The sequence below is a fragment of the Folsomia candida genome, unplaced genomic scaffold, assembly GCF_002217175.1.
Source record: "Folsomia candida strain VU population unplaced genomic scaffold, ASM221717v1 Fcan01_Sc001, whole genome shotgun sequence".
In the NCBI taxonomy this organism is placed as follows: Eukaryota; Metazoa; Arthropoda; class Collembola; order Entomobryomorpha; family Isotomidae; genus Folsomia; species Folsomia candida.
In genome coordinates, this window is record NW_019091193.1 from 20713679 (window position 1) to 20735455 (window position 21777).

Consider the following 21777-nt stretch of genomic DNA (forward strand, 5'->3'; position numbering starts at 1 on the left):
GAATCTTTGACATCTGTTGAATTGAACCTGAATGTTTTTATTGTACTCCGTATATCTCAAATTATTTAAAATATATCTTCTAATTTGAGCTAAACTAAATTGAAGGGATCAATAAACAATACAGCATACACATTTTTTAATGGAAATGTGATTAGATATTTTTCTGTCTCGTTTTGTCGCAAATTCGGCAATGGTGAGTTCGGTGTAAATATAATAACGCATCGAGTAAAAAACAACACGACATTGACAATACCATTAACTACTCACAATTAGTTCGTTAGTCAAGACGTGACCTCGGAAATATAGGGACGAAAAATGGACAACAATGCATCCTCAAATGATGATGAAGAGCCCAAAATTTGCACCGTTTTTGCCTCATCAGCAACTTCCGGTTCCACCAAAACCGTTTTCGACACGATTGCATTCTCAATCCCAAAGAAAGAGACTTTGTCAACTTCTGCATCAGCCACGAATGTCTCGGAGGAAACGTCTCACCAGGATGGGTCAGAAACGTCCACATCCGGTCTTTTTATGGCTGCACCACCAGCAGTACCACAGCAAGAATCCACAACTGAACGGTCGCCTGACATCTTTCCTGGTGCTGAGGACCCTACGACACGTCCTGTAATTGTGCCCGCTTTTTCTTCAGACAATGTTGAAACAAAACAAGTTTCACAGGCAGGACCTGAAGGAGCACAAGTTGTCGATATCTTTGAAGAAGCTGCAGCTATTGATCAAGCTCCTCAAGAACTTAAACAGAAAGAAAATATAGTGGACAGAATGACTAGTCTTGTTATCCAAGAGGGAAGCCCTCAAGTCCAAGTTGGTCAGGGTGATGAGGTTGATCCCGAGTCTCCTATTCCTACGGCGAACAAACTATTTGCCGACACACCTGAAGTTCCATTTCCGATTGGACAATTTACCCAGTCTGATTCTGATCCGTCAACTTTTTTTAATCAACTGTCAACACCACTCCCCCCACCACCATCATCGGTCCACCAACCACCAACTGCATTTAAGAATCATCCATTTTCCACCCCTGCGGTACCAACGCAAGATGCAATATCAGACGCCAGCATTCAAAAGCAAGAAGTAGAAGAACCCCAGCCTGCTCAGCAAACTCAACAATCGATATTTTCATCCCCACGAAAACAAGAACCACTTGTTCAGGGTTCTGTTGAGCCGTCCACATATAATTCTACTAATTACACCCCTATTGACACCATGCATGATGCCTGGATTCCAAAGGAGGAGACTAAAAAAATATTAATGGCCCTTGCTACTGCAGAACGGCCAGCGAGGTCCTATCTTCCAGACAAGTCGCACATGACTACCCCAGGAATCATTTATGAAGACGATTTGGTAAGATTTATACTTAAATGGTAATAAGTATACCTTAGTATACAATTTTAGTTGAATGTGAATAGTAAAGACTAAGCAACGTCAATACATGCATCTGAAATGCAATTATTCCAGATTGACAAAGTCGGGGTGAATATGGCTCGCATTTTTGGTGAGGGGGAAGCAAGCAAAAGAAGAATTTTAACGGCGGACAGCGTCACTCAGGATGACAATGGACTAAGAGAGCTTATCAAGGTACAGACAGCTCATTATTCCCTTCTTGAGTGATTAAATAACATGAAACTTTAACTCTGTCTCACTTCGTCATAATTATTTCTCGCAGTTGGGGTGCTATCGTTCTGCTATAAATCTAACTAAACGGTTGTTAACATTGTATGGTCAAGGACTAGGAAAAGTTGGCCAATTTAGTAAACATAATCCACACACGCTTCAGGTATGTAATCATTTAATAGCTCTGAATCTTATGTCGTGCTGATCAAACATTATTGATCATTACTAAGCACACGCTGATTTATTTTTTTCTTTTCAGTTGTGGTTCACAAGAATTTCCTTGCTGATCCGCATACGAGAGTTTACAATTGCAGAATCTGAAATTGACGCTTTTAAGGATTTTGATAACCCAGGTTGGTTTTTTCTAATGTTAACATTTTATTTCAGTTGGTGCGTGGTAAAAATATAATACTTATCTACTTCATTTTCAGACTTGTACTATGAATATTATCCAGATTTATTTGGTAAAGATAGGAAAGGATCAATGGTCCCGTTCAATTTTCGAGTCTTATCAGCTGAAATTCTGCAGTATTCAAAGAAACATAATGAAACGATTGACAGATTGACTCGAATTTTGCACACCGTGCAAGAGGTAACAACTGAACATATTCTATTGTCCACACACATGTTGTCCTTCATGTCTCATCGTGTGTTTACAAGCTAAGAATATCTGTTCCTCAGGTGAATCGCAATTTAGAAAATGGATCCACTGAGGATGGAAGTGCTATGTACGACAATGAGGACAACAAAGTTCAGTCCTTGGACTTGTGGCGCACGAGGGAAATTCGTGTCTACTATTCATTAGCAAATGCGTCCTTGTTTTCAAAAGTATAAATATTATTTTAACTTATGAAAATCTCTGAATAAGGCGATTTGATGTAAATGAATGATTTGATGCTTAGGATTACTATAATGCCTTGAAGTATTTAACCATTTTATGCGAAAAGGATAAAGCCAAAGAAGCTCAACTAAAGTCAGCCATTGGTCGTTTTTTCCTCCAACTCGGAGACTTGACAACTGCAAGCACGTATTTTCAAGCAGCTGCAGATCTCAGGCAAGGCGATTCTGATTCTGAACAGGCTGAGAATCTTATAGATTCTGCTATGATAACGATTGCCCATGGCTCTTATCCTGAAGCCTTTGCGTTACTACAACAAGCATTGCCAATTCAACCGGATAATTTCATGGTACGTTTTGTCAGTCTGGGAAATATTAATTACTAATTGACGGGATTAATTGTAATATCTAGTATCGATCCATGTAATTGCAGATTACGAATAATATGGCCGTCTGTCTATTATATATGGGGAAAGTCAAAGAATCGCTAGCACTGATGGAAACCACTGTCAAAAATAACACTCCACAACTGCTCCAAGAAAATGTACTGCTCAACCTTAGCACGATTTATGAACTCGAAAACACAGATGGTCATAAAAAGAATGCTTTATTAAAGTTGATTAGCGAGTATAAAGGGGATGGAATCAATTTGGCTTCACTAAAAATGCCCAATTTGATTTAAATCGACCATTTGAATAAAATGTACAAATGTATAACTACATTGTTGCAACAAACGTATAATTTATTTGTTTCGTATTAAAACTATTGTGTATACCAAATTATATATTTCGGTAAGGATAAACGGTATGGATATACATATCAAAGTTTTAAAGTAGGTATATTGTGCTTATCATTTATTCGAACTTTCTCTAGTCGTTTTTTCTCGTCCTTGAATGCTTCAGTATTAGCTTTCCGTTCCATTCTGCGCTCCTATCGTAGTTTTAAAAAAAGTAATGACCAAAATAAAGTAAAAATTCAGATTTATTTTGGTTTATGATAAAGTCAAGCTTAGTAAAAAAAATAACCGTATATAAACAACTTACCCGACGATATTCTTTTACTAATTTTTTTCGATCTCGCCGTTCATCAGAAGTTTCAGTTTTGCTTCTGATTGAAGTAACCCCACTCATGATTGACTTAGTTGGAACATTATGTTCCACCGCATACTGATCATCCAAGGTTTTCAAAGCATGTTTTGTTAGCCCTTTCCCAAGAACGTCAACTGGAATTCCGGTCTTCCCACTGATTCTTATGTGATTTTTCTGTGTAAATACATGTAAGTTGCAAATAATCAATATTTGTATACATCACAAAAGTGTTAACCCAATTTCAAATACCTTGGATGGTTCAGAAATCAATTTAGGCCTGTTTTTGGTATTTGAATACGTAGACAAAATTGATTCACAATCCCACTTGTCTCTATTTACTTTATCTTCGTCAGAGTCACTCATTTCATCATCATTCGAGTCTGATTCTTCTCTGAGTGCTAAATTGGAAATTTTCTCATTTATGAGCTCTTCTTTTTTCCTGTCCTGTTCAAATTCATTGGCATATTTCAGTAACAAGTCTGAATCTGCATTGATGTGGCCCTCGATTTCGTCGCAATCCAACGCCCCAATTTCTGTGTCATCGTATCCTTCAAACATCTATAAACGAATACATGTATACAAATGGTTACGTGAGCAGTACAGTCAACAGAAGAAAATAACAGCTTAATTATTTTTACGAAACTTACTTTCTCAAAACAGTCATCAACCAACAGCAACTGTTTGTTTCTTCTTACAACAGAGCTCGACATCGAGTAGTTGGTGAATCGAGATTTATTTTCGTCGTCGTCATCCGACATGTATTGATGTGGACCTTTTAAACTACCTAACGAGTCTCCCATTTCATCTTCGTAATCATCGTGCTCAGAATTATTACCGTCTTCGTCATCACTGCTAAATAAACCTTCTAAATCTTCAGCCGTGGGTTCACCTTCGATAACACCTTGTTCTAGATTGGCTAATTCAACAAAATTGTCCTCCAATTCATATTCCTTATTTTCAAAGTCGAAATCGTCGTCCAAGGCAGCGATAATGTCAGGGTCTAAATCCGGTCGGGGTCCTGCGATAAGTTTAATATAATAAATCGTCATTGAACAATAAACTGATCCATAGTATAATGCATATAACACAACAACACATCGACGAGTCCAATAAATCATACCCACCTCGAGATGTTGCTGCTTTGTTTAATAGCCCAATGTCCTCCTTATATTCGGATTCAAACAGAGATGATGGCAATTTTAACTTTACGTCCTAGTAAAAATATACACATTTCGATTATCCTGTAGATTTAGGGATGAATAGATTGAACGTCTAAAAAATCGCAACTAATGATAGACCTTTAAATCATCTTTTGTGAGAACTATTGAGCTCGTTGCACCGTTCTCGGAAGAACGAGGCAGTGGCGCTGGGGCATATATTCTCTCACAATAATCCCACTCAATATTTGAAACTTCCCTGCTGTCCCTCAAGTGCTGTAGGTAGTCGTACTTGTCGTCAAAATAAATCCCATACTTCATTTGTTCTTCTTTTCGGGTGGCAAATGTGTCCTGAAGGAAATTAAGAGAACAATATCCATACAAGGCATGAAGGCACAAGATATAGACAGGGTTTGGTGGGTGAATCCTTACCTTCTCATCCTTTGGCTTCCCACTACTCGTTCCGCCAGGGTTGGGCCCTCCCAGGGACGGCACTTGGTCCAGTGGGAGGAGGATATTTTTAGGCGCATCTTCGTCTGCCAGGAGTGGATCTCTTTGCGATCGGTTTGCAAGCACAAAGGTCGTTGCGTGCTTCTTGTCAATAAACTTTTTCTTCGGCTAAACAGAGAAAAACATGCCCAATGAATTTACAGTGTAAATTTTACACATAATTGCAAATTGCAATTAAACAAAACAAAACTTGAATACAAAGTCGCCGACTTGATGAATCAATCATACCAACTTGAAATGGGCAAGATTTAATTAATCAAGATTTGTCGTTTTGATAGAAAACTTCAAATGTATCAAAAACTATTACCATATTTTATTTCCGTTTACGCTTTCGAGTTAAATTTCGGAACAACGATCAATTTACAATTTCAGTTCGGTGTTTGGTTTTTTAGAAACCATGTGCGGTGCAGATTTTCGCTACTACAAATTGAAAGTTTCGCCAGAATCTCATTTCATCCACCAATAAACCTCGCACGTTCCTCGACTCGGGCAAGCATCCAGTTTGCTCATGGTACAAATTCTCAACCAACGTACACATATTTCGTGTATAGTTAAGAATAGAAATTTCTGGGAACATAATTTAGAAAATATTTAGAGTAAAATGCTACAATTTGATAAATTGTAGAAAATAAGTGGTTTCTATTATGACTTGTTTGAACTTCTTTATGGAGACGACCACATAGTTGGTTGATCCCCCTCAGGGAGAAAGCAGTGAGAGCTGATTGAGAGCATGAGTGCGAGAATTTTCACGCGAAACAAAAATACAACTCCACGTATTTAGCAGGAATTAAATTTCCATTTTGTCAAAATTCCCGTACGAAAACTCGGTGAAAGTAATTGAAGCATATTGTGTACGTGCACATAGTAAAAGTCGCAAGTGAAGGAGACAAAGCGATACGGAAATAAGTTTACTTCACAAGGTCACTGCTCATTTCTTGACAAAGGATTTGTGATTTGTAAGTTCTTTCTGTCCCTAGAGTCATTCGCCAAAGTTCTCGCTACTTTAGTTTTAGTAGGTCATTGAGCTTTTGGTTGTCTGTGGCGTGAATAATAAATAATAGAAAATTTAAATTTATTCAAATTCAGGTTGAATCATGCCAAAGAACAAGGGAAAGGGAGGTAAAAATCGTCGTCGAGGGAAGAATGAGAATGAGACAGAGAAACGTGAATTGGTTTTCAAAGAGGACGGTCAGGAATACGCCCAAGTGACCAAGATGCTTGGAAACGGACGACTTGAAGCGATGTGCTTTGATGGTAATGGTATCCAAAAAATTCTACTTATTGTAGTTTGTAGACTTCCCAGATTTGCATTAGTCAGAAATCTAATGATGCATACATTCCTGTTAGGGACCAAGAGGCTGTGTCACATTCGAGGAAAGTTGAGGAAGAAGGTTTGGATTAACACGGGTGATATTATCCTCGTGGGGTTGAGAGACTATCAGGACGCTAAGGCTGACGTCATCCTCAAGTACACTCCTGATGAGGCCCGCAATCTCAAGTCTTACGGTGAATTTCCAGAGTCTGTCAAGATCAACGAGGTAAGTTGTAGTAAAATAGCTGTATAATTAATTGGCGTTAGAAATTAGCAATCAGTGCGCAATGTTTAATTGTATTTTTTTGTAGACTGTCACTTTCGTCGACGAGGGAATGGATGACGACATTGAATTCGACGAGATGTCGGACGAAGAGTCAAGTGACGATGATATCGACAACATTTAAGTTAATCCAAATACCAACAAACACTAACAACATCGTTAAAATTTTTCCTATTCACATGGCTGATGCATATAGTAATCAAACTTTTTAGTGATTACTGTATTTTTGATTTTAAAAGTATTATTTAATAATCATCCAATTTAAATCCGTAAATAAATTCGATTTCCAACAAAAATAGTAATAACTAGACCTTAATAACTTATCCATATATGCATCGAAAATGCAATAATAGTTATAATAATATTTTGTACTTTTGAGATTGTGGTACACGATTTATAACTAAGCGGCCATCATAACTAAGTGACGCGAATATCCAAGGATCATAACTTGACCATTCTGTAACGTACACGGCATCCTCGTGTTCTTCGTACTTTGCTAGTACTCCTTCCTCAAGCCTAAAAATAAAACTTTCATTAGTTAAAGGGCAGAATTGAATATGAATTCCTAATCGCATCGTTCGAATAAAATGAAATGCAAGAAGTTTTAGATATTTTTACCTTTGTTCCCGTTGAGAAGGTATTTCTTCACCGTCATCTCCCTCAGAATAAACGAGATGCCCCTTGGGTTCGGAAGATATGGAGGGCAGTGCGTGGAGGACCACCTGTGATAAACTCAAAAATATTCTCATTTTCTCACCATCTCCATAAAATAATACTAACCACGGAATCACTCCCCGATGTGAGGACCAGTTGATCGTGGAACGAATTGTAGCGTACTCTCCAAACCCTATAATTTAACAATTCTTCAGATTGATTCGGGTCAATATTTATAGTAATTATACACGAGTATAAATTAAAATTACTGACCAGTGGGAGTGCTCATAGACCTCTTTTAGGCAGTCGTTAGGTTTTCTTATGTCCCAAAATCGAGTTGCACAATCATCCCCGCAAGTAGCAAAGTAATACTGCTTATTAGGGTTAAAATCGACATCCCTGACTTGAAATTTATGAGCTGATTTAAATTTCCAGCTACTCTGCATGTTTCGAATATCAATCCCCTCCACAGACTGTCCAGAAATTAAGCTAAACTGATTGCCATCCAGATGCGGATTCCACTTTCCCATATAAACTTCGGTTTGAATTGTACTTTCCCCATCGCCCATGTTTCGCTTATATGTTGCATGAACCTGCATCATAATATCATCGGGTGTTCACACCGTATAAAAGAACTGCGTCACAATCGAAATATTGCTTAAAAATTGTGCTTACTTGTGGAGAACCCGTACCGAAATCCCATATGCAAAACTCTTTATCGTAGACAACTGCAAGTCTAGATGCCTTTGTCGGGTGCCAATCTACACATCGACATTTCTGGTCCTCTGGAGATTCAAACTTCCAAATAGATTTCAACTCTTGGCTATTTTCTCCAGATTTCGAATCAGGGAGCTCAAACACACCAGCTCTGGTTTGAGCAGAGTTGTCTAAAACATAGTCAGAGAGGTGATTGACGTAATTAGTGACGATTGTTCCGTAACAATTAAGACACATATGTACCTGTGATATGGTTGTACGTTAAGGCAAGTAGGTTGCTCCCTCCGGGATTGGGTGCGGCTACAATCTGCCATATTTCTCCGACTTTCGGCTTATAAATCTTTCTGCTGATGTGGTTTGTCTCTTCGTTGAAGTCAACCTGGTGAACATGACCTTCGGACCGTGGTGACAGGGTCCCAACGTAAAATCGGATCACCTCCTCCTCACCAAATCTGTGGGAACAGAGGGCCCGTCCCTGAAACAACGACAATTCGTTACCAGCAAATTCACTTATCACCGACATACACCATAGATATTCAATTCCATGATACTAAAGATGGGATAAGCAATGTTAGAGTAACACCTGTGATTCGAGTCCATAAATAGCGCAGGAATCCATACTAAATTGTCACCGGGGTCAATGTGTCTGAATTTATGTCAAATACCAAATAAAATAAATATGACAAAACAAATTTGACATTTTCGGCCAGTCTCATCCTTAACCAGACCCCGCTTCGGTGTCTCAATATTTGCATGAATCGCTTCTTTAAAATGCATACGAACCGATATGTCCGACCTCATCCTTCATTAATTGTGCGCATTTTGTACTATTAATTATGAGGAAAAATTAGAATTTTCATGTGAGTGTGATCTAAGATCGTTGGTAAATTGCAATACTTTACAGTACTTTGCACAGTTGACAGTTTGTTTGCACTACTGCATGCACATGCCTTCCGTAGTATAATAACCGTTCAATTTCATCAATTCACATCCATCAAAATGTAATATGATAAATAATAATATATTTTCTTTCAAAACAGCGAACAGTGGGACTTATTGTTGTAATAACGAACAATTTGTCACCCTGAGGGATACTATTACTTATAAGTAAATCTGCATGTCATCTAAATAGCTACGTTTTAGTTTCTGCTTAAAAATGCGTACCAGACGAATTGATTCTGATAATCTGTGTTCGGACCATAATTGTTTACGTTGTATTACGTTAATGTTGACTAAGTCTGTAAATAACAATATTAATTTTATTTAGCGAAAATACATTTTGAAATCTTGACATTTGTCAACATGCATATGTCCTTTCGTTGAAACTGCAGATAACGAGTTAATTAAACGCAGAACATCTATACATACATACATCATGCTCATCAACATTATCATGCACTACAAAACCGTACATAACGACCTGTTCTTGTTATGCATAGAATTTCCAACTATTGAAAGTACACTTGGTATTTGTGATTGATAACTGACTTGTCATCACGTATTATTGTATTGACAACATTAATTGTCATCAATGTACGCATTATAATATTAGATTCGTGCGAAAGATGTGACTCACGCCACGTCTTGCATCAAATTACTGTTGTATATAAAGGCTTGTGCATACTGTGTAAAGAACATTAACATTTCAAACCTCGTTTGAAACACATACAAAACTTGGTGAAAATTAACTCGCTTCATTGTGAGAATTTTTTAATCGACTCAAGAAATACTTTCGAAATTAAACACGAGATGGATCAATTTTGGGATGAAATGACAGAAGATATTGTGGACGTTCTGGGGAAACCGGTAATTATTTTACTCCAATTTTGGCGAATATTGTGTTTGATTTTAAATACATACTTAATGCATCGTCATTCTTAGGTCATCTCCAGAGAAAGAAGCAACTCTATAGCGTCCATTTTTGGTTTTGGTGAGAAGCGCGGATCCACGGACTCGAGTGGAGGGTCAGACGCCCGTGGGTCTCAGTATCCCGCCGCGCCACGCATGAGCGTCGACTTCCTCCAGGACTACGCCCCTTTTGCCCCCATTGCCAACACCCCGTCCCCTCAAAGCAAGTAGCACCAATACTTCGAAAGACTTGCACATTTATTACTTGACAATACGATTATTATTAGATACACCTACATTTTTACATTTGCTAAATATTATCGTCGCCGTTCATTTCATGTAGAGTACAGGTTAAGCTTATAATACTAACTACCAAGAATCTTCAAATAAATCAGTTGTTCCATAAAAAATTTATGAACTGACAAAATCTTATCATTATCTTTATCCATCGTCTATAATCACTCTACATACATTCAATAGTTGCATATCAATTTGTATAGTTTGCATACATTGGATACACATGAAGTATATATGTCATGCAGTGTATTGTCACTGACAATTTGTCAGTTGTGAGTAAAATTGATCCGAGACGACATAGTCCTTCTATAGTTAGTGCTATTTGGTTCAATAATTAAAGGTAAAGGATGTAAACAAAGTTATTATTTCTCACATTTATTTCTTAATACATATTTACATATTCACATTCATATATCAAAGTTTGAAAGTAGATTTTTATAAACTTCTTGCATTATTTTCAGCCTTTTTGTCGCCAACTCTTTTGATAGCGAAGAATTAGAATCAATTAAATTATTAACCCAAATCTGATAGTAACAATTTTTTTCAACGATGGTATTCCGCTGCTTTCTCCGCTGCTTCAATTTTTGCAATCTCTTCCTCCTCAGGTTTCAGACAAATGGCCCACCCAGTGGTCGGTTGAAGAGTGCAATCATCACTTAGAATTTCATGAGCCAAGTGACCAGCAAACATGACGGAGGAATATGGCGTCCCGTTGTCGTCGATTTTTACGTCAACCTCCACACTGCCCGGCGGAATGTCGTTCATATCAATGATTGGCCATGGTCCACTGGCGTCAATAACTTCACCAGTCCACATTCGGTGTTCCTTGTAGTTTCCTGAAAAATATTGATTGTTATTCATTATTTAATATCCTGTTAATTCCTTCAGAATAAATACATTTGCACAAACAAATGTGCAAATTTTGTATACACAAGTGTGTACATATACATACCTTGTCGTTTTCCATCCTTGTTAAAAACACAGAACGCTGTGATCCAGCCTGATAAATAAGAAGGTCCAGATCCTCCACCATGTCGGTTGCAAATTTTTTCCCAAAATTCCACATCCGGATTTCCCTTCTTGGCTGATATAAATTTTTCCAAAATTGGGACCAGCATTTCATACCACCAAGTCAGTTCGTACTCTTTCAGTTTGTCCAGACGTGTCAAGATATTTTCCCAGTCGCCGACCGTTCCTTCAAGGGTCACATTTGGAATTCCACAACATAGGCAACATTTGTAGTCGAAATATTTTTTCATGGTGGCCATAAATACGACCCCACACGTGACCAAGTCATCGTCGGTGGTGGTTGAGAATGAGGGCAAAACCCACGACTTGACATTTGGGTCGGTCAGGTTTTTGTCAATTTCTTTTGTCATGAGTTTTACAAAGGTGCCATACGACGTAGTTCTGAGGGTCCCTCCCATGTCTACAACGAGTTCCTTCTTCCCCTCAAAGTTGACGAACTTGCCCCTGAATTTTTCTGCCTCTTCGTTGACGTAGAAGGAAAACTGAACCATTAGAGCCGTCCAAACGTCATCTGGCCGCAGGATAAGGTTGTGATGATAGTTGTAACAAGTGACCACGGTATTCACAAACCCGTTCAATGCTAGTCGGGTTTTTGAAGGGAAATTGGATCCTTGCAGAACTTCTGTGCAATGATTCCTCCGGTATTGCCCACTTTCACGAAACAAGGACAATGTTTGCCCATCCAGTTTATTTGGGTTCTCATATTTTCCGTATTTTTCAGGATCTTTTTTAGAAACGCGAAACTTGGAGCTCATTGTTCGAATAATATTATCAACGTATTCTATATTTCTTATCGGTAATTTAATTAGTGGATTAAATTGCTGCTTAGAATGAAAAAGTATAGGACCTAGGTAGCACACTTTATATTCTCAATAATGCCAAACGTACACTACATGAAGACAATTTCTGGATCGCAAATATGCATTTACATGCATAATATTAGTATTACATGGGTAGTACAAGGTCAGATGTGACTCATCTGTAGTGAGTAAACGTTGTTTTACCTATGGATTACATTGCGCATACATATTTTCAGCATATCCCGTCTCTTTTTTATAATGCTTTTCGCAGTAATCTGGGCAAACGTTATGCATAACGCATAGTACAGCCTTCATTTGTATATATGAATCACCTATCAAAAGCAATAGACTAAAGATAAGCTAACAAAATGATAAATATTAAGATCAACGTAAACAACCAGTTATGCCCATTCAGGTCCTTAACCGCTTCTAGCAGCCAAAATGACTTCATACATAATTTTCGACCAAAATGTTTTTGAGCCAAAAGCCAAATTGACTTTCCAGATTCCAGCCATGTGCATATAACCAAGAAAATAACTTTTTTGTAAGAAGTAAATGTGCAAATCTAATTTCGCATAATTAGAAAAATTATATTTCTGATTTACTTAATCAATTAAAATCATCAATCCATAATTTGAATGAGTATAATTTTATACGTTCGAATCGACACGTATATACGATAACGTACGCTAAAACAATTACATATGTCTTGTTATTTATATGACTCATAAATTTTGACTATTGGTCCGAAGTAGAATTTGGCTATCATTCAGCACGTTAGATTTTAGCCATGTGGGTGTGTCCAGGAACGAGTTGGCCTTTTCCAGCTGCGTCTTGTCTCCTTTTACCAAAAGCGGCCTTGGGGGCCTGAATGTGGGGGTGTTTGAATCTATATAGCTGCCAATATTGCAATGCCAGCATTATGCATACTTCCCATCATAATAGCATTATAATTAATATATCATGTCAATATATCTACAACCTGCCCTCCAAACAAGTGTCGAGCCAACGCATTCCAACATCTGAATTGTAGTCGCTGAGTATAACCCTCAGCACTTCATTGTCCTCGGGTGAAATCCAGTCCTCTGTCACGGGTTGCAAAAAATCCTGGAAATACTGAGTGTAGAAACGGGTGAAAGTTTCTGATTGTCGGGTCATGTAATGGGTGCTGCAATACCCAGCTACTGTTGCCCAAATCTATTCCACAAAACCAAAAGTTGCCTAGAAAATCGTATTTATGTATTATCCAGCTATTTCGTACTCATGTATTACCTTCCATGCAATATCAATCCCGATATTGAGTTCATACTGAATTTCCGCAGTATCCTCGTAATAAAATAGTTTGGTCCTGAACTTGGACTGGTTGTTGATGTGGTAAACGTCTAGAGGATATTCCATAAAGTCTGAAATATTGCCCTTGTCTAATGCCAGACTAGGTGAGATGTGTTCTCGAATTATGTGAGATTTGGGTACTCTTCCAGCGTTACTGGATTCCTATTGGGCCAATGTTAATATATATTTTGTTGTTACAAGTAAAATTACAAGTTTATTAGATAAAACTTTCACCAGAGGAAAAGCAGCAACTGATAAAGTCGAACGCTTATTTCTTGAAGTGCGTTCAGGAATAAAATTTTCGTCATAATTGTCTTCTGAAGTATCTTCATTTACATAATTGCTTGAGTAATAAAAAGCTTGTGAATGGTAAATTTAAATAAATACCTGGTTATATTATTGTTTTTACGTTTTTCTTTTTCGAGTTTTCGAATCTTTCTCAACATGGCGAGCAAGTCTTTTCGGGTGTCTTGTTACTTTTGAATTTTCATTTAATAACGTGACCTCCTCTGAAGCCTCCACCATCCAGTCAAACCAAATGGAATGTTTTACATTGGCATTACAACGCTGTAGATCACTCAACAAATGATCCCAAATTGCATTCTTCAGTTTTGTTGGCTTATTATTGTTTTTGTGCTCCAATTCCAAATAAAATAACAATATTCTGTGAACCGTGTACGACATGAAACGGGGGAATGGCTCACAAATCTGAACAAAAACTGCAGAAATTGTGTCCATAATCTCTTTTTTCCAGGCCAAATCTGGATCTTTTAACAAGTCCTGATAAAAATGGAAATGCAAGCACAATCTATTATTCACAATTGCATATAATTATTCCACAAAGTTCACACCTTAATATCGTTCAATGGCAACGATTGTGATAAAAGGTCACATGGCTTGTCTTTATCATATGGGGGACGGACAATGCATCCCGTGTCAACAAAGGTAGGAAATTTCTGACATTCTTGCAAGTCCACCTTGTACTCAACCATGATTTGAGGTTTAGGTATGGGGACTGGAGGATAGACGGGTGGAAGGACTGACGGATGAAAACCTTGACCTTTGTTTTTTGGACCATAGATAGAAAATGGGTCAAATGGTTTTGGAGTCGTTGTAACGGATGCTGCCAAAATTATAATAATATTGTAATTATTATTTGCATATCCAGTAAATTATTATTTTGCACATGGGTTACACAATAAAAAGGTACTAACGATCAGGAGGGGACGGGCCTTGTCCAGTGCAGTTGGCATCTTCCACATACTGATTCAAGGTCCTGTTGGATCTAAAAATCTCTTCGTATCTTTCAAAATATGGAGCCTTATAATCAACCGTCCATAAACAAATTTCCCCCTCAGTTTCGGATTTGCTGGTCAAGACCACCTTGAACTCGTTATTAACGTCGTAGCAGAGGGATTGGGAGTTGCCAATCATTGCAAACGATCCATCATGCACTCGATTTAGGGGATCAATGGCATGACCATACTTTTCGCGAACAAAGAACGCAGAAGTTAGCAACCGGTAATCCCCAGCTCTTCCAACCAAATGAACGCCAACTACCTTTAGGATTTTACTAAAATTAACTGGCCTGATAACCAAGGATTTTTTGAACGATGGTGACGATTATGAAATTACTGTTCAAATAAGGTAACCAAACTTACTTTATCAACTACGGCGACATCGTTCGTTAGCCGAGGTGGCAAATTCTCGTCCTTCAGTCGCTTAATCTCCTCCTCTGTAACTTTGTTGACTTTCCGACAATCGTGACTGTAGACGTGGAATTTTCCTGTGGAGAAGATCACCAAGGGAGTCGCAGTCCCATTGCTAACTTCTTCGTAGTTCGAAAGCGTCATGGCCCTGTTGTAACATGTATTAAATACGTATGTACATAAATCACATGCGTATTTAGCGCATTTTAATACAAATTTTAATACAAAAACTGATCAACTCACGGCCCATTTATGCAGAGGACGATGTTAAATCTTGAGGAGAGGTCCAGGAATCCGCTGTGGTCCAAAACATCGAGGTCTCCTCCATTCTTCCTACGTCGAACTACGACATATGGCGAGTAGAACTTATCTTTATCACACTCGAGACCTGATTTTCCTTCAACCAAAGGTTCGACCAGCAAAAATACCAATATGGAAATTATGGGAAGCATATACTTGAGGAACAAACTCATTTCATAGTAAAAAATTCATAGTAAATAAATAAACAGTAATTTTTTATGTTATTTATTACTCTAAAAGCAAGTGTTGACAAACTAAAACCAAAACATGAGACAACAGCAGACTACTAATTGTAACTATCAAAACAAAAGAGTACAATATGAATTGTACAATGCAATATTTATTTATTTTCCTAGCTCGCTCAATAACAGAATTAATAGTTTAATACATGTGCATCTTTTTAATTTGTCGCATTTTAGCTCCTAAAAATAATCATGCTCATAAGCTAAAATTTATTATTTAATTTCCATCGAGTTTTGTCCACCACTTGGGGATTGGTTGGTTTCTGTTGTAAGTGGCTTCAGGTTAAACAATGAAACACCCATCACGGCTAAAAAATTAAACCGAGAGTCAATTAATACTTATAATACACCGAATTTGGTTAATTATTTGTGAGCAAACTCACTTCCAAAGTTGGGATATTTTTGCTTGATCAAGTGCAAATTTTTTTCGTTAAAGCCGAAAATGAACAAAATTGCCACCACGGGAATAAAGTGAACCATTCTGAACAAAACCTCGAAAATGTTTAGTGGATCCTCGCTGCCGAAAAAGTAGTCCAAGGGAATAGATACGGACGAAACGCCCATGACAATCAGAAGTTTGGCGAAGAGGACAACCCTTCCAAATACAGCATGTCTTTAATGCAACACCCAGGATAGCAAAAATTAGTGAAAGCTATTCGTTTTTTTTTTCATTCCGTTTCATTATTTCAGTCGAGCGGAAGCCATGATGACCATGATTCAACAACTTACGATCTCCAAGTGTATCTTTCCGATCGGGTATTTCGCCTCGAATTTGTAATTCCTCGTCGATGCTTCCAAATGAGGAAGGCAGTAATGACAAAGAAGACTATGTTGAAGAGGAATAGCACGCCCTGGGTCTGAAATCCAAACTCTCTAATCGGTGAAGAGCATCGCCTATGTGCTTCCGAATATATCCCCCTCATTTCTTCTTTGGACTCTTTCCTACAAAAGAAGCAATTCGAGTGAATAATGCACATGGCTATAATAAATTAAATTGTAATGCAAATAAATAATCTAGAATAGCGTACGCTTCGTGATGTTTGAAACCAAACAAGAGGACAATCACGATGAGGGGTAAGCCCCACGAGAAGGCAAGATAAGCAGCAACTCTCCGCCCTTTGCCATACAGACCCTTTGCACTGCTCTCCAACTTCCTATTCAAGGTAAATTAATGAGAACAGTAATAATGTCGTTTACATAATTCTCAAAGGAACTGGTAAGAAATTTTACCAAAAAGTCCACAGCAAGTCACCTGGTTTAGGATACGAACATAGTATGTAAAATAAAAATGAAAAACCATTACACAAACCGAGAAAACTTTGTTTAAAGCCTAATAAATGGCATTAAAACCAAATTTATCCAATACTCACTGTTCATCACACACCAAGTAGTGTTTAGCGCAAAGAAAAAGTACTGTGCTATTGCAGCTGCGAAAAAAATTCAAATTAAAAAATGAATAAAATCTTGCGTCTATAAAATATCCTAATCTTCGAAATAATTATATTTTAATTGCTGATTACCGATGATGGTGCATGCAAATGTCGATTTCACGTCTAACCCGTTGTAATCTATCAAAGTTCTCATTCCTTCCATACCGAACACGAAGAAAACAGCCAAGAAAATATTAAACTGCGTCCAGCCAGCCAAATTTTGTCGATCCCAAATTGATAAGTATATTATCAGAAGCATCAGTATTACACACGACGCAGAAACGCACAAAATTCCAAACAATTTGCGATGGAAGAGCTATAAAAGATTAAACAAACTGAATTTTTATGTATGTATCAAGTTGCCTCTTCAGCTTAACTTCAACTTTACTCACATAGTCACTAAATCGTTCAATGCCGCAGTACACAAGAGCCTGATTTGTGTGATGGATCTCATGAGAATTGTCCTGACCTGAAGAAAGCTCAAGCTCATCAAGGCAGTAGGATTGACTGTATTTCTCATTGTGAACCGGAAGCCACACGGGGCGAAACCTGGACGATTTTTATTTATTTATATAAAATTGAGTTAACGTGGTTAGAAGCAATTCATGATATATGTTACTCAAACCAGAACTTGAGACCGATGAGAACCCGACCACTAGTTAGAATCTTGAACCTATAGAATATGCACAATTTAATATATGAATAACACAATCAATACGGGGAAATGCAGTTTATAGAATAGAAAGTCATGCCAAATATCCTCCTTGTTATCCATCATTTTAATGTCTGTATCCCTATCCCTGTGTCTGCAGCTAGGAAATCCTGGACGGTAAACAAATTTGTGCTCTATACTTCGCAGATCGATATGAAATCCGAAATCCGATTCAACATTATCAAACAAAGCTGGATTCCAATTTGTTCCTGTAAATCATTTCAATTCTGTGTAACAGCTCCACAATAGGAATAATAATTATTTGCTACAACTCACCGTTTCCGATTTCCACGCACTCGTAGGCAAACATTCCCTCGTGTTTGGTTGAATTGGTTTTCAATAAACGTTGGCCAGGTCGGCAACATTTCCTTAACGTTATCAATTTTGCCTCCGAGCCCAGGACACTGTCATGCTCATTATCGCCATGCCTTAATCCTTCAGATTCAGAGGAATACATCAAATCGCACCGAAGGATAACGACTTGGTCCTCATGAGTTCTACAAGTTTCCCGAATAAACAAGGTTTTGTTTATCTCACACACTGACGCTTTTTTACAAATGTAATCTGCTTAAAAAGAGTACTTACGCCTTAACGCAAACCCGGTGTTCGAAGAAGTTGTTTTCAGTTAACGAATAGTTCCCATGATGAATTTCCTCCGAATGTATGTTCAGAGTTTTCTCACGAGGAATCGTTCCAACTTTGCAAAAAGTGGACCCGTCCGGAACATTGGAATTTGGATCAGGACATTCAAATCTGAGATATTTCGAACTTTCTGTAGTTGACAATGATTGAAAATTTGCACTAATAATTTCACCCTCGGTGACTGTCACAAGAAGAGTGAGCACAATTACAAGAGTCCCCATAATAACATTTGCTTTTGGCTGAGATCACGATGGTTGCAAAGTTATTACTCTGGAGTTTTTAAAAGCTGTCTTGATATCTTGAATCGAATGCATTTAAAATGCACACAGCGAAACAATACAGGACATGGTCTGACAAATAATGTGTCAGAAAATCTTGTACCAAGAGGAAGCAGTTCAGGCGGAGCACTACGTTATTTATTAGAAGATGTGTGGGTTATGAGTAATTTTTTCTTTTATTATCCACCCATAAACACAATTAGACTTTGAATTTGTGGACAATTGTCTTAAATATTGTTGACTCAACTCTTCGGTTTTATGTGGTTTATAAAATCAGGGCTCTTATTTCATTTCGTGTAGTCATTCTTGAATTGTATCCGTATAATAATTAATCACAGAAAACCTTGTCCAATATTTGTGTTCTTCTATGCGGCTGTAGTTTTTAGATGTTATGTATACTTGTACTAATAAATTCTTTATTAGTTATTGTAGCATTGTTCAAAAATCTAAACAAACTTTTCAGCTTGCAAATTTCTTGGTAAATGAACCACCACTTTCAATTCAGCGACATGCGAAACTTATTCAGCATATTTTCATAAAATAAAACTAACTTTCATAAAGTCATCGCAGTGACACTTTTGGGGCAGACTTATTCAATGACTAAGACGAAACCAAGGAACAATTTGAAAATATGTGAAATATTTACTAGTCCGTTTTAAATAGATTTATCAAATCATGGCATGAAAACTGGCATGTGTTAAGTGCCAACATAAGTAAATATCTACGTAATATGTAGTATGTACGTATACTCGCTTAAAAATAGACGACGACTATTGACTCTATATGTGTAAATAATAACACGCAGTATGTAATAACTTTAACTACACTATTTATTACTGTATTCGGGTATTTACGACGAAGTCTTCCTTGAAAAGCGAGAACCACAAAATTCCATGCATCCGTGATTAGTCTGACCACCATCCAGAGTTGACAACACACAAAAATAAAAATGTCGCGTGGACCAACAAACTTTGACATATGTAAATCCTATCGCTGTCAAACATGTGTCGTCATCATCCACCCACTTGCACTGGAAGTACTGATTAATAAACAATGAAACTATAGGCCTTCGGAAAATGGTGAGTGAGATTCCTCCTGATCTGCCCAACAAACTAACTTTCCTGAAACCATAATCGTAAAAATGAGAAGTCCAGCCTGCGGTTATGCTGGGTTGGACGTTGCATGTGGTTCGATTAGATAAATTGCAATTACATTTGCTTGACAGCTAATGCGCTTCTAATATTACGACAAAAATGTGATTATCGCACGACGCAGCTAAACCTATGCATGTATAAATATGAGAGGGAATTAAAGATGCTTTATACTTATTACTTAGTAGCGAATGAGTCATATTTATTGTTCTATGAACATATAAGACAAGTATCATTTCACACTAACCACTACTACCTCAAAATTTGTTGTAAATACTTAAATTTAATTATGGCTACTCCAAATATTTGCTACGGGGTCAAATTTCCATTGGCTCTTCGAGAGAGCAATACAATCTGGGTGACAAAATAATCAGCCTTTAAGTTTCCGTCTTTATCGAATGAGGCGATACATACATATATTGAACTGGACATGCTATAATGCAGTCAAAACCGCATTAAATTCCTATTAAGCAACCCATTTTCGATCCTGGATTCTTAAGTATAATCTCATAACAACAGACACAGGATGGTTGGTGCACACAACGTACATATATGGCCATTTGCATTTACCTTTAACTGAGAAAATTGTAGAAATCAAACGAAATTCAGATCGATTGTGATATTATGTTAGGTGACATAATAATAAGAACAATATTAGTCTATTAATGATCATGCCGTAGACAATGCTTGATTTGCATTTAAAAATTCATGGTAACTTATAGTCTGCAAATTCACATATTCTGATTCGTAAGAGACACGAAGACGATACTAGTAATGGTTACCATTCAATTAGATTTATTACCTGGATTAATCAATGTCACAAAACTCTAACACGGAACCCCCCAAAGGAATATTGAAACGAAAAAGTACTAAATTATCAAGTATATTTTTCTTATAAACAATTTCACACGCATCACCTATAATAAAAATAGTCTGTCCATAACTATGAATAGACCCCGTAGTATCACCTCCCCCAGTGACAACACCATCTCCAAAACCTGGCAGTCCTTCTCCTCTACAACGTCGACCGGGACAAGGACAAGCCCGTTTCGATGAAATGAACATAATTGAAACCCTGCACCCTGTCGACAAGGTATCAAGTGCTCCTGAATCTGGTTAATTGTGCGAAAATTATTTATTTTGGTTGAATTCAATAAATCCTGTTTCCGTCAAGGACTATGGTTTCGATACAATTGATGAAGTGAAGACGCCATTTCACGAGTATCAGGAGCCAGAGGACGACTCTTTGCCGAAACAGTCCAGCCTAGAGATTAGCCGAGGAGTCTCCAATTCTGCACCAGTCGACGCCGCCCTTCTGTCGAAACTACTCACGGAGAAAGGTGGTCAGCCCCCCAAGACGACGACAAACCGAGGTGGAGAGGGTAGTGGAAAGGGCGAGGCCGAAAAAAAGGAGTTTGAAGCCCAGAGGAAATCTCACTACGATGAGTTTCAAACGGTGAAAAAGTCTCAAATCTCCTCGCCCGACAAGAAGACTACTTCGAAAGATGGGAGGAAGTAAAATTTTGGATAAGACACCCCCCTCACATACACGACCAAAGATCAATTATAAAGTTGGAAAAAAATCTTTAGCTAATTCATATGGACATCTTTCTCATCTGAGGCAGAGTGAGACAAAAGTCTCAAAAGGTTGATAAAACATACTGCAAGCGACCCTGGTACATTTCATCTTGCCATTTAACAAATAAAAGAAGTATGACTCTGGAAATGATAATACAAATACAAAACAATGAACAGTGAAAATTTTCACCAATATAATCCGATATTTCTCACGTATTATTATTGCATACGCACACTCT

General features: G+C 37.6%; 8 protein-coding genes and 1 long non-coding RNA gene across 11 annotated transcripts; 4 read left to right on the forward strand and 5 right to left on the reverse strand.

The window, feature by feature from the left end:
* The first annotated feature begins 20 nt into the window (after positions 1 to 20).
* Positions 21 to 3188, forward strand: LOC110854214 (trafficking protein particle complex subunit 12). The gene is made up of 9 exons (XM_022102632.2): positions 21 to 193; positions 274 to 1362; positions 1477 to 1596; positions 1685 to 1795; positions 1892 to 1985; positions 2064 to 2224; positions 2314 to 2460; positions 2535 to 2819; positions 2903 to 3188. Exons 2-9 carry the CDS (start codon positions 316 to 318, stop codon positions 3149 to 3151), a joined length of 2214 nt encoding a protein of 737 aa, XP_021958324.1. The 5' UTR covers positions 21 to 193; positions 274 to 315; the 3' UTR covers positions 3152 to 3188.
* LOC110854235 (protein LTV1 homolog) lies at positions 3187 to 5681 on the reverse strand. The gene is made up of 8 exons (XM_022102651.2): positions 5532 to 5681; positions 5147 to 5332; positions 4856 to 5065; positions 4682 to 4769; positions 4205 to 4575; positions 3807 to 4115; positions 3513 to 3731; positions 3187 to 3399 (listed from the first exon to the last, which is right to left on the reverse strand). The coding sequence occupies exons 1-8, from the start codon at positions 5532 to 5534 to the stop codon at positions 3289 to 3291; spliced, it is 1497 nt and encodes a 498-aa protein (XP_021958343.1). The 5' UTR covers positions 5535 to 5681; the 3' UTR covers positions 3187 to 3288.
* Positions 5682 to 5932: 251 nt separating this feature from the next.
* LOC110863015 (eukaryotic translation initiation factor 1A, X-chromosomal) lies at positions 5933 to 7115 on the forward strand. Of its 2 annotated transcripts, none has more exons than XM_022112224.2 (4): positions 5933 to 6180; positions 6311 to 6478; positions 6572 to 6762; positions 6848 to 7115. In XM_022112224.2, exons 2-4 carry the CDS (start codon positions 6319 to 6321, stop codon positions 6941 to 6943), a joined length of 447 nt encoding a protein of 148 aa, XP_021967916.1. In that variant the 5' UTR covers positions 5933 to 6180; positions 6311 to 6318; the 3' UTR covers positions 6944 to 7115. The 2 variants fall into 2 exon arrangements, with proteins under 2 accessions (XP_021967916.1, XP_021967915.1); XM_022112223.2 differs by having other exon boundaries at positions 5936 to 6180; positions 6311 to 6484.
* Positions 6971 to 8933, reverse strand: LOC110863014 (EARP-interacting protein homolog). The gene is made up of 7 exons (XM_022112222.2): positions 8774 to 8933; positions 8434 to 8665; positions 8149 to 8360; positions 7747 to 8066; positions 7600 to 7666; positions 7438 to 7541; positions 6971 to 7335 (listed from the first exon to the last, which is right to left on the reverse strand). Exons 1-7 carry the CDS (start codon positions 8807 to 8809, stop codon positions 7173 to 7175), a joined length of 1134 nt encoding a protein of 377 aa, XP_021967914.1. The 5' UTR covers positions 8810 to 8933; the 3' UTR covers positions 6971 to 7172.
* A 733-nt stretch (positions 8934 to 9666) lies between these two features.
* LOC110841783 lies at positions 9667 to 10450 on the forward strand. The gene is made up of 2 exons (XR_002547252.2): positions 9667 to 9996; positions 10072 to 10450. It is a non-coding gene; the product is annotated as an uncharacterized LOC110841783 (long non-coding RNA).
* Positions 10451 to 10685: 235 nt separating this feature from the next.
* LOC110858396 lies at positions 10686 to 12265 on the reverse strand. Its single transcript, XM_022107170.2, has 2 exons — positions 11288 to 12265; positions 10686 to 11171 (listed from the first exon to the last, which is right to left on the reverse strand). The coding sequence occupies exons 1-2, from the start codon at positions 12117 to 12119 to the stop codon at positions 10879 to 10881; spliced, it is 1125 nt and encodes a 374-aa protein (XP_021962862.1). The 5' UTR covers positions 12120 to 12265; the 3' UTR covers positions 10686 to 10878.
* A 487-nt stretch (positions 12266 to 12752) lies between these two features.
* LOC118433794 lies at positions 12753 to 13870 on the reverse strand. The gene is made up of 4 exons (XM_035846040.1): positions 13731 to 13870; positions 13437 to 13658; positions 13147 to 13361; positions 12753 to 13061 (listed from the first exon to the last, which is right to left on the reverse strand). The coding sequence occupies exons 2-4, from the start codon at positions 13560 to 13562 to the stop codon at positions 12890 to 12892; spliced, it is 513 nt and encodes a 170-aa protein (XP_035701933.1). The 5' UTR covers positions 13563 to 13658; positions 13731 to 13870; the 3' UTR covers positions 12753 to 12889.
* Positions 13871 to 15714: 1844 nt separating this feature from the next.
* On the reverse strand, positions 15715 to 19679 carry LOC110843979. Of its 2 annotated transcripts, none has more exons than XM_022090057.2 (12): positions 18475 to 19679; positions 18166 to 18386; positions 17930 to 18098; positions 17803 to 17850; positions 17570 to 17726; positions 17268 to 17493; positions 17118 to 17174; positions 16978 to 16999; positions 16776 to 16901; positions 16477 to 16689; positions 16131 to 16342; positions 15715 to 16055 (listed from the first exon to the last, which is right to left on the reverse strand). In XM_022090057.2, exons 1-12 carry the CDS (start codon positions 18750 to 18752, stop codon positions 15961 to 15963), a joined length of 1824 nt encoding a protein of 607 aa, XP_021945749.1. In that variant the 5' UTR covers positions 18753 to 19679; the 3' UTR covers positions 15715 to 15960. The 2 variants fall into 2 exon arrangements, with proteins under 2 accessions (XP_021945749.1, XP_035702170.1); XM_035846277.1 differs by having other exon boundaries at positions 16131 to 16360.
* A 24-nt stretch (positions 19680 to 19703) lies between these two features.
* On the forward strand, positions 19704 to 21731 carry LOC110842185 (protein phosphatase inhibitor 2). Its single transcript, XM_022087895.2, has 3 exons — positions 19704 to 20826; positions 20914 to 21053; positions 21135 to 21731. The coding sequence occupies exons 1-3, from the start codon at positions 20775 to 20777 to the stop codon at positions 21477 to 21479; spliced, it is 537 nt and encodes a 178-aa protein (XP_021943587.2). The 5' UTR covers positions 19704 to 20774; the 3' UTR covers positions 21480 to 21731.
* Positions 21732 to 21777: the final 46 nt, after the last annotated feature.

Coding starts and splice junctions, on each gene's coding strand:
- LOC110842185 (XM_022087895.2), top strand. CDS start 20,775: ATGTCACAAAACTCTAACACGGAACCCCCCAAAGGAATATTGAAACGA. Junction 20,827..20,913: donor AGGAATATTGAAACGAAAAA/GTACTAAATTAT, acceptor AACTATGAATAG/ACCCCGTAGTATCACCTCCC. Junction 21,054..21,134: donor CCCTGCACCCTGTCGACAAG/GTATCAAGTGCT, acceptor GTTTCCGTCAAG/GACTATGGTTTCGATACAAT.
- LOC110858396 (XM_022107170.2), bottom strand. CDS start 12,119: ATGAGCTCCAAGTTTCGCGTTTCTAAAAAAGATCCTGAAAAATACGGA. Junction 11,172..11,287: donor CAAGGATGGAAAACGACAAG/GTATGTATATGT, acceptor AATATTTTTCAG/GAAACTACAAGGAACACCGA.
- LOC110863015 (XM_022112223.2), top strand. CDS start 6,319: ATGCCAAAGAACAAGGGAAAGGGAGGTAAAAATCGTCGTCGAGGGAAG. Junction 6,485..6,571: donor GATGTGCTTTGATGGTAATG/GTATCCAAAAAA, acceptor CATTCCTGTTAG/GGACCAAGAGGCTGTGTCAC. Junction 6,763..6,847: donor AGTCTGTCAAGATCAACGAG/GTAAGTTGTAGT, acceptor ATTTTTTTGTAG/ACTGTCACTTTCGTCGACGA.
- LOC118433794 (XM_035846040.1), bottom strand. CDS start 13,562: ATGGAATATCCTCTAGACGTTTACCACATCAACAACCAGTCCAAGTTC. Junction 13,362..13,436: donor GGATTGATATTGCATGGAAG/GTAATACATGAG, acceptor TTTGTGGAATAG/ATTTGGGCAACAGTAGCTGG. Junction 13,062..13,146: donor GACACTTGTTTGGAGGGCAG/GTTGTAGATATA, acceptor CAATATTGGCAG/CTATATAGATTCAAACACCC.
- LOC110854214 (XM_022102632.2), top strand. CDS start 316: ATGGACAACAATGCATCCTCAAATGATGATGAAGAGCCCAAAATTTGC. Junction 1,986..2,063: donor TAAGGATTTTGATAACCCAG/GTTGGTTTTTTC, acceptor CTTCATTTTCAG/ACTTGTACTATGAATATTAT. Junction 2,820..2,902: donor TTCAACCGGATAATTTCATG/GTACGTTTTGTC, acceptor ATGTAATTGCAG/ATTACGAATAATATGGCCGT.
- LOC110863014 (XM_022112222.2), bottom strand. CDS start 8,809: ATGGATTCCTGCGCTATTTATGGACTCGAATCACAG. Junction 7,667..7,746: donor GTCTATGAGCACTCCCACTG/GTCAGTAATTTT, acceptor GTTAAATTATAG/GGTTTGGAGAGTACGCTACA. Junction 7,542..7,599: donor CATCGGGGAGTGATTCCGTG/GTTAGTATTATT, acceptor AGTTTATCACAG/GTGGTCCTCCACGCACTGCC.
- LOC110854235 (XM_022102651.2), bottom strand. Junction 4,770..4,855: donor TCACAAAAGATGATTTAAAG/GTCTATCATTAG, acceptor TATTTTTACTAG/GACGTAAAGTTAAAATTGCC. Junction 4,576..4,681: donor CAAAGCAGCAACATCTCGAG/GTGGGTATGATT, acceptor AACTTATCGCAG/GACCCCGACCGGATTTAGAC.
- LOC110843979 (XM_035846277.1), bottom strand. CDS start 18,752: ATGGGGACTCTTGTAATTGTGCTCACTCTTCTTGTGACAGTCACCGAG. Junction 17,851..17,929: donor GATAACAAGGAGGATATTTG/GCATGACTTTCT, acceptor CATATTCTATAG/GTTCAAGATTCTAACTAGTG. Junction 16,902..16,977: donor GACTTGCTGTGGACTTTTTG/GTAAAATTTCTT, acceptor TACCTTGAATAG/GAAGTTGGAGAGCAGTGCAA.